Source organism: Sciurus carolinensis, chromosome 9, assembly GCF_902686445.1.
Source record: "Sciurus carolinensis chromosome 9, mSciCar1.2, whole genome shotgun sequence".
Lineage (NCBI taxonomy): Eukaryota > Metazoa > Chordata > Mammalia > Rodentia > Sciuridae > Sciurus > Sciurus carolinensis.
In genome coordinates this window covers 4553670-4563609 of record NC_062221.1, presented here as the reverse complement: position 1 = coordinate 4563609, position 9940 = coordinate 4553670, and the positions used below count along the sequence as shown (strand labels likewise).

Below are 9940 nucleotides of genomic sequence, written 5' to 3'. Positions count from 1 at the left end.
CAATTGTCCCTGAAGCAGGGTCTCCTGTCCCAAATCCACAGCACCAGCCCAGAGACACCAAACCAGAGAGCTCCTCAGATGCATTAACAGACCTTAAATTCAGGAACGTCATATTTCTCTCTCTCTCTCTCTTTTTTTTTTTTTTTTTTTGGTCAAATTTCCTTCTTTTTTTCTTCTTTGCCACACATACCCTTATTCTTCTTTAAAATAACATTGTTAAAGTGACCTTTGAATTCACAGAACAAAACAAAAAAAGGAGTTACAATACTACCATCCAAGATAGTCCTGATTAATTTTTGGCATGTATTCTTCCAATTCTTTTTCCATGACAATATTTTAATAAAGTTGAACTAGCAACACATTTTCATTTAACAAATCTTAACATTTTCTGCTGTTTTTATTTTTTTTTCTTTCCTGTTCCTTTGGCCCTGTGAGGTTGCCAGGAACAGCTCAGCATTTGATCTTGGCGGTTGTATTTTAGTGACAGAGCGCATTTACGGCAGGTGTGAAGGATTTATATCAAGGCAAATGACGTTTGGCGCTGTTTCTCTTCCTGGATACAGAGTACGTACTGCAACCTGAGATGGTCAGACTGGAGATGAATCAAGTGCATCTGTAGGAATGTGGTAAGAGGCTCACATACCTGATACCTGGAAAATCTGCTAGTTTCTGGATGGAAAGGAAATCCCAAGAATAACATTTAAATGTCAATTTGACGCCCTCCAGTGTTTCTACGCGTCCCCAGCCGAGTCCATCATTGTCTCCAGCTAGAATCAGTGCTGGTTTCTACCAGGCTTCCCTTGTACAACCAAGATGGGCTTGTCAAACAAAATGGAAGCACCACTTTTCTCTATCAGGCTGAAAAAGGTAAGGAATGTTTCTGACTGTTTTAGAGAAAATGCAAAACACAAAGGAGTCCAAACTAAGAAAACACCGTTAGAGAAGAGTGGAGTGCAACCAACGTGTTGCTCATGTAGGAGTCAGATATGGCTCCCCTGTTCTCCCGAGCAACCCAGCGGTCCAGTTCCGCAGCCCAGGGACAGTGCAGAGATGCTCCCTCCAGCATCTGGCAACCACCTCACTTACCTTTTGAAAACAAATCCAACCCTCAGAAAACAATGGCTCTCTTTGGACGGAGGGGCAGTGAAAACAAGACGATACTGGTAAAACGGTTTTCTCATCCGTTTTTAGGAGCTTCAATTTGAGGCTACAGTGTACGACTACACAGCCAAAAAAGCTCCGTAAGCACAAGGCCCTGGGTTTGATCCCACACCCCCCCCAAAAAAAATGCTCCTCACAGTCTTAATGATCTCCAGGCCACGCTCGAGGACGGGGGTTGGCCACGCTCGAGGACGGGGGTTGGGATAGAGTGGACTCGGCCTACGAGTGGCAGTTCAGGAAACCTACGTTTGTGGTTATTTTGTATTCCTGAGACTGGAACCTGCTCAGAATTTCGGAATATCCTTCTTTGACAGAGTGGAATCTCATTTTCTTTCCTAGCTAGCAGATGTCTTCTACTTGGAGAGCTCCATCTGGGGCGCCAGGAATGATAAATGCTTTCGAGAAAATCAGCAGGCTTTTGCCCCACACGCTGCCTGGTACTAATGAACTCAAAAAGCTGTGGTCCTTGTTCTTTAGACTAAAACATGGTCCAATGGGATGGAGCATTTGAGTGGCGGTGGGAGATGACCTTGTCCAGGGGTTCTTCACAGGGGGACCGAGCAAGGGAAAGGCAGCTCTGAACACATAGTCCTTCTCTAGGTGACAACCAGTAGAAAGCAATGGCCTTGCGTTTAGGTGGGAGAAGCAGAGGCCCCACAGGACACGCATGGCCAAGGTCACCTTGCCAGTAGTGGCAGAACAGGACTAGAACAGGGACTCACCCAGGACAGTGTCCCTCCCACCTTGCACTTGACATCCACATGGACACTGGCCTGGACATACCCCTCTCTACATGTCCTGCCAACAGCTTTTCCTATCCCCATTCCCGAGGTATATCAGCTCCACCCAGAGGTCATGGTTTCTGAACCCTCTGCCCTTGCCCAGAACTCAGCCTTGGTGGAACTGGATTTACTCGTGAGATTCCAGGTGTGTGCCATCTAAGGGGGCTACTCCAGATAGCCAGCAGTGGTTGAGGAGATGGCAAGGGTCCGTGGGACTCAGGAGTACCATGAGAAACTGGGGAGGTCTAGATGTGGGGTCCGAGGGGTCACTCTCCTGACCTTTACCTATCCTTTAGGCACCTCCGACACCGAGTCTGACATTTAGACACAGAGCAGGCATCCGGGCACCGGAGGGCTGTCCCTCCACAGGGATGGGAGCCCTACGGGGTTGACTTCTGCCTCTTCAGTTGCTCTGACGAGATGGGAATAAAATAACTAAAAGATACCTGTGTTACTGAGCGCTGAGAGCTCCTACTGTTCCAACTAGGAATTCCACTTAGGTATGTCTAAGTTTGAAGGCATATGGATATAAATATGCTCTGATGACTGTGATAAAGGGGAAAGGTAAGGATGTTCGTTGGTTAGCCTGAAACTACCTTGTCAATATTTATAATTCTTGTAAGACTTGGGGAAATGTGTCCACCACAGATTCAAGTGAAGATGCTAATGTGCAAATAGCTGGTCACTCGTGGTTGGGCTATTTGGATCAGCCCCGCACAGGCTGCTTCTCAAGAGCCCACTGAAGCAGGATGCATGGAGTCTGGAAGAGGCTCACAAACAGAGGACTGAAAGGAAGGGGTCAGACGGGAAGTAGGCACACTGATGGATTCTGCGTATCTCAAAGCCAACACAGGCAATGCTGGCGTGTGAGTGAGAGTCGGGACACCACCTGTGGGCCTGCGGGTGTCACCGTGGGCTTCTGCCTCACCTGTGTTGCCTAAAGAGCATCACTCGGAGTTCACACAGCCCGTCTAAAGCCCCAGGCAACTTCCAATGTGTGTGTTTGTGTATGTATGTGTGTGTGTATGTGTGTGTGATGTCTTAGTAACATTTTTAAAGGCAAATGGGCATTTTTCAAGAGGCAGTAAAATCAACACCCATATTTTGGGTAGAAATTCTTCCATTTTCACCTTTTATTAGGAAAAATAAGGACTTTGGAAGTGCACCTCTTTTGTAAAATTTTAATCAGGTAATGAATGAGCTGAACTAGCCAACAGAACAGGAAAAGAGGAACATAAAGTTTCAAGAGATGGGTCCCCATGAGGGATGAGGGTCCCTTCCAAATCTCCATTCTGGAATTCTCCACTTGGAATTCCAAAAGCAGGCCCCACAAGGCCTCCCGCTGCCAGTCGGAGGCACACCTTGCTTCTGAAGCCAGGGGCTTGCACACAGGCTTTGTGAGCGAGGCATTTGCATCAGATGACAAACCCAGTTCTGCCCTTTCCTCTCAGCCACCCTTGGGGACGGATTTGCTTTGGAAAATCCTGCTTGTAAACCAAAGTATCATCTATCTCCACACAACTGTTCCATGGCATTTCTGTCCCGAACTTTGTACTTAAAGCTTTTAATCAATTTATAAATTTAAAAAGTCTCACATTCTCCTCTGCACATCACTTTATGGATCTTGGCTCATAACTGCTTATCTTGGTGTGAAACTTTAATATTCCATGATTACCTATAATAATAGTTGTTTAGGCATAAATGCAATTAATTAAATATAAAAAATTATTATTAATACATTACTAAAAATCCCTTTAAAAGACCAAGTGTTGAGAGACAGAGAGAGCAAGAGATTGTCTGGAAAATTGCAGGGGCCCCCAAGAATCTCAGTTATCAGTCAGACAGGTATAACAAAAAACAGTTCTGGACATTTGTTTTTGCCCTAAGAGTGCTTAAAATAAAACGATGGCAGAATGAATAACTGATGTATGGAAAAATGAATTTAAAACTACATCCAACCCGAGGCCCCCAAATGGATAAGAATTCTTTGGAAGCGTTTTGAAGAGCATAATATTACAAATAAAGGTGAAGACAAGCCTGGCCGTGTGTTTTAAATCAGCGTATCGTGACTGTGCTTTCCATGACCCGCTGAACCCAACCTTCTTTCTCCCTTTGATTAGAAATCCCGGTCTGGCGAAAGTGATCAAGTTTCCTAGGGACAGCAAACTGGCAAATCACAAGAGAAACCAGAAATGAATGGTGATATCATCTTTAGAAACGAAGCGGTATTTACAGTGTGACATGATTGGTTTGACAGACCTGGGACCCCTGGTGCTCCACACCCTTTGCAGAAGAACCTAATCTCACTGGTATTGTGATGCGCTCATCTCTGTTAATCACCCCCAGGTAACTGCAGTGACCTCGGGCCCCTGTTCTCTTGGCTCAAATGTTCCAGGTTTCTGTGCTGTTGAGGAGCCCAGTCAAGGGCTGTGCTGCTTTGGCGGGGATCACCAGACGCGGCATTTCTTCTCTGGATTCATGAATGAGTTCTTGCGGCAATGAAAGGCTTCCGAAAACTCAACCGAGTTCTGCAACGTCCCAATAATCCTTTGACAGAAACAAAAAAGGGCACCATCAACATTGGCTACTCATGTCCATACCACCAGAGAGCCCGACAGAATTTCACTGTGTAGGCCAAGTCAGCAATTCTGGAATTGGAAGTTTAAAAGAAGGAAGTTTAAAAGAATGGAAGAAAGAAAGAAAGAAAGGAAGAAAGGAAGAAAGGAAGAAAGGAAGAAAGAAAGAAAGAGAAAGAAAGGAAGAAAGGAAGAAAGAAAGAAAGAGAAAGAAAGGAAGAAAGGAAGAAAGAAAGAAAAAGAAAGAAAGAAAAAAAAACCCACTACAATGAGTCAACTCCGTGTCATTAACAGTTTTTCAGGGGACAGGAATTAAGGCATGGCAGTACGGGCACTGACTTTGGAGACAGGCTGCACGGTTTAGCACTGGTCACTGGCCTCTCTGTACCTCAGACTCCTCACTTTTAAAGTGCATGTAATAATAGTTCCTGCACCTTAAGGTTGAAATGGAGCGTTAATCATCTACAAATGCTCAGTGTTTTCAAAACAAAGAAACAATTCATATTTGGAATGGTAGTTTTGTAAGAAGAGTTTGGATAAAGAATAAAATCAGGATTTTTCACTATATGGTGAAAGGGCTCACACAATAAATATAATAGGTTTTTAATAGGTATTTGTTATTTTCATTTTTTCCAAAAGGTCTCCTTCAATATCAGAGACTGGATTCAGCCTGAATAACTGGAAAGGGCTGGAAAAATGCCCATTTCTTCTTATCTCTGATCCCAGTGGGCCAAAACAACACTGTCCAGCGCGCTATCGGCTCCGCACAGCACTGGAGAGAAGAGACGGTCCATGCGGGCGTGACCGCACCGTGAAGGTGCCGCTGGCTCCGCCTCCTCCACCCGGACCCACGCTCCCGGGGTGGGGCTGCAGACAGCGGGAGGCAGGCCAGGCGCGCTCTGATTGACAGGGCTCTCCAGGCACGTGCGCTCCAGCCTGTGCCCAGCCAGCACCACCTGCCTGCACACTCTTCTGCACACAGGTATCTGCTGGCCCTCTCGTCCGCAGGACAAGGCTGTGAGGACAAGCGCCTCTGACAGGATGGCCGTGGCCACTGGGGAACCTGATGCTGGCCTGGAGGCTCTGGAGGCCTTTGCCCGGGACCATGGAAGGAGGAGGAGCCCAGGGCTGTGGGGGCCTCTGCAGTGACCATGGCAGGTCGGAGTTGAAGGCAGGTCCCCAATTCCTGGACCTGTGTGGTGACTCTGAATCCCCGTGCAACCCTAGAAAGTGGTGCACTGGAAAACTACTGGATTTAATATCCCTTGGGCTTAGGCCTGACTTTTTTTAATTCAAGCATTCATTTGTTACACCTGAAATGTTCAAGAATAAATTCAGTCTTCCTGCCATGTGAGGGTACAATGAGAAGTCTGCAGTTTGCATCATGGAAGGCGGTTCTCCAGAACTTCCTAGCTCCTGAATTCTTGGAAATTAGGAGTTTTCACTGCTCTTGTCTCCTGGGCTCTGGGTTCACCCTCTGCAGGACAGCGGCACTGCGGCCCATTGACTCCAATCCTCCTTCCTAGATTCAGGCTAGGGGACAGTCCTCCTGGTGGCCTGGGTGTTCCTCCACTGGGAACAAGCTCCCTAGCTGACAGCATCAGCTGGGGGAAGAATGGGAAGAATGGGACTTTGTTCTTTATTGATTTTTTTTCAAATGCGTGTATCTTAACCCTCTGGGAACCTAGTCCCATACGATGCTGAGATGCTCAAACCCACGACTTCATTCTACATTTCTCTCATATTAAAAACAGAGCAGGGCTGGGGATGTAGCTCAGTTGGTAGAGTGCTTGCCTCACATGCACAAGACCCTGGGTTCAATCCCCAGCACCACAAAAACAGAACAAAACAAACAGAAAAACACCTTGAAGAAACAAGAGTCTTTGGAACACACTGGAAGTTAGAGATGTAGGAACACCTGACCTTGAGCACTCGGCTCTGGTCCCCCTTCTCCTGAAGACTTCACTCGGATACTCAGATTCTAAGTATTGAGGTCAACAGCACACCAGGGCTCCGCTCAGTCTCCTGGGTCTCTAACAAGGGTTTGGTACTTATAACATCAGATCTTTGGATAGATGACATGAATAATCATTTTGAAAAGCAGATACAGTATGAATAAACAAACCCTTCTCTAAGGGCGAGATCATATTTCATTAAATTACATGAATTTCATGCTACATGACAACTAGAAGGCTTCTGCATTGGTGTTTCTAATAGCAGAAGATGAAAACTTTGGTTTACTGGAAATTGTTACTTTGTTACATAAACTAATTTGTTGTGCTGTTGCTGTTTATTGCCTTGGTGAATAATCACTGGTTCAAAAACATCTAAGAGAGGTGGAATTGAACATGCACTTAACCAAGAGGTTTTCTGACCTGTAACATACCTGATTACACCTGCCTACAATGACTTTTATGCATCTTTCAAAGTGGAGCCCATGGGTGAACCCAGGGGCACTCAACCACTGAGTCACATCCCCAACCCTTTTTTATATTTTATCTAGAGACGGGGTGTCACTAAGTTGCTTAGGGCCTCACCAAGTTGCTGAGGCTAGCTTTGAACTCATGATTCTTTTGCCTCAGTCTCCTGAGCCACTGAGATTACCCCCCAGCTCACTGTATATTCTAAATTAAATAAGAGCCTGAAGGGATTCTTAGGTAGGTGCTAAAGACTGATCAATGCTAACTGGAATCTTGTTTATAAAATATGAGGAACCAATGATAATATTTAATGTTAAGTGAAGGAAATGTATTTTAAAAAGAAATTAGTGTAAGTATGCTAAACTATAAGAAGAAGCAAAATGGCCCTATAACTTGAAAATAACTGCACAGAACACTACAAAGAATATTCTTTCCAAAATATTGGAAATTAAGCTATGAAAATTACTTGAGTTATTTTTCCTTGGTATCAGTTCTATAAAGTTCTCTTTTTTTTTTCCTGATTGGAATATAAAATTGAGCAATTTAAGCATGAAGATGATTTTGTCTATTTAGATTTGCTTTAAAAATTATCAGATCCCTTAATAGAAACATTATGTCTAAGTAACCTGAGAAACACATTTATAGATTATGTAGTAAATATTATAACAAATAACCACTCCCCAAAGTGACTATGGACAACTAGCCAAATCTGAACTTCCAAAAAGAAGTCAATATTTAAATTGTGCATTTAATTTCTAGCATATTCAAGGGGAAATGTTTTTTTTGTTTTAAACACTAAAGATTTTAATGGTTTGTTTTAACATACATAGGCTTTCGTTAGGAAGGATAAAACAAAGGTAGTGTAGACTTAACAAATACAGTTTTGTAAACTTCATCTTTATATCAAGTATATTTTGCCTTTTGTTTTCAAGGGTTAGCTATTTAAGCACAAGGTTACAAACCAACCTCTATTTTGGAAATATTTTTACACACAACCAAGCACAATTTTTCAATAGCAACCCAATGCCTGTTAGTTTTTAAAGTTCTGTTAAAAATATGTTTTACTTTGTACAGCCAGGAAGCAGCCTGTTTCCAAAACGAAATGTAACCTCAACCTTTTGCCAAGGAAATCCCTTTACCTCCAGAAAAAATAATAATTTCCTTGACAAAAGGTTGGAGCTCCATTTACCCTTCAAAACACACAAACATGCTTCTCTTATTATGAATGAAAAATAGTCAAAGAGGCATCTTTGAAGCCAGAACCAAAAGAAAATCAAAGATACAAATAATTTCACATATTTATAAAAATATTGTTTTCAGTTTAAAATAGGGGTAGTAAATAGTAACGCACTGCTACGTGTCGCTCCATCAGTTACCAATCGCTGACGTGCTGGACCATGCAGAACATAATTCATAAGCCACAGAAAGCCTTTGCCTGAGCTGATAGTGAATGCTGCAAAGTTCATGGCTTTTTCCCAAGAATTTTTATTCTGTTCAGACTTATCTAAAAATAATCCTAATACTAATTTTCAAGCATGTACATGTAATAGGCATGCCACCTGCATTAACATTAGTCCTCTGCCACTCTCAAGGTAATTTAATCCTTATTTTAAATGTCAAGAAACTGAGACTCAAAGGCAGAGCAATAGAGGACCAGGAAAAACCAGAAAATCCCTAATACACAGACACCCTGGTGTAGGGAAGAACAGTCCTACCCACCATAGCCATTGAGGGTTTCACACACCTAATAAACAACAAGAGCAAAGCAAATGATCACGACAATAGTTTGTCTTGTCTAAAAAAGAAAAAAGTTAGGTATGGTTCAGGAAACTGTGTTCTGATGGGCAGGTAGGAAATCATTTTAAACAAGAAATCTTCACCCAGTGGTTCAGATAAAAATGTTAATTCTTTGGAGTCAAATCTTTACCTAGTGCAAAATTACTCGGCACCCTCATTCTCTGAATGAGGATTCACAAAGTAGTACTCTGTGGATTCACAAAGTATTACAGTCATACTGCTTAACTCCGCTGGGGTCTTTACAGAGCCCTGGTTTAATTCATAGGACACACAGGGCAAAGCTTTGACAGACCAGACGGCACAGTGCTTTGTGTGAATGTTCTCTGGTATTCTCAGTGTTGGATTTGAGACTTCCATAAGGAAAATAAAAACTTCTAAAAATGAAAACTAAGAGTTTCATGGGTAAAACATAACGGGAATTGATCCAGTGACATTTTTTGCTCCCTACCCATAAAGCGGTTAATCTGACTTATTAGCAGGACAGATGTGGCTACATCACACAGGCGCAGAGTGAGGCCTGCTGAGTGAATGGGTGTTCAGAGTTGCCAAGGTGATGACATCAGCAAGGAAGGTTCTAGAACACATCAAGGGAGATCTTCAATGTCCAAATGTGCCACCTCATTACTTCATAAAAAGAACCTGCTTCCTCCAGCAGTGAAAGATCTAGGGGGTTCCCATAGATATGAAGCTGGGTTTTTCAAATTTAGCCCATTAGCTCCCTTCTGTTCTCAAACTTCATTTCCAACCACTCTACAAAATCTTTAGATTTTGCACTGAGCAGAGGTCATGTGCATTCTGAAGAAAGGAGTGGCCAGGATGCTCATGTAAACCTCACCCTGACACACAGAAGCATTGGGTTTCCAAGCTTTACAGAACCAGAGTTGGAAGAAGCCAAATTCCAACTGAGAAGCAGTGGAACCGGCATTGGATCGCCGGACAGCAGTTTAAGCCCACGTACCTGAAATTGCCCGGACTGTGCACGTCTGTTTTAATGGAGTTGACCGCGTACTCTGGCCTGTAGGTCCCACACCACACCTGGAGACAGGAGTAGAAAAAGCAGGCAATGTGCTCAGGAAGGCGGGGGAAAGCAAAACCAATGAGGATCTCTGCAGCCCTCCACTATTCACTCCTCAGGGAATGTTTAACGAAGGGCAACCAGGAAAACATTTATTTATCACGAATATGACCTGACAATCTGTCATAA

The 9940-nt window shown here is 43.5% G+C and overlaps 1 protein-coding gene across 4 annotated transcripts in view; it reads right to left on the bottom strand.

The window, feature by feature from the left end:
• Positions 1-3052: 3052 nt before the first annotated feature.
• Positions 3053-9940, bottom strand: part of Mme (membrane metalloendopeptidase) — an 80224-nt gene continuing 73336 nt past the window's right edge. For all 4 annotated transcript variants that reach the window (XM_047564785.1, XM_047564782.1, XM_047564784.1 and 1 more), the window contains exons 22-23: positions 9695-9771; positions 3053-4490 (exon numbers count right to left, since the gene is read on the bottom strand). In XM_047564785.1, the coding sequence (XP_047420741.1) occupies positions 4391-4490; positions 9695-9771 (177 nt within the window). In that variant the 3' untranslated portion in view covers positions 3053-4390. The remainder of the gene's footprint in view (positions 4491-9694; positions 9772-9940) is intronic.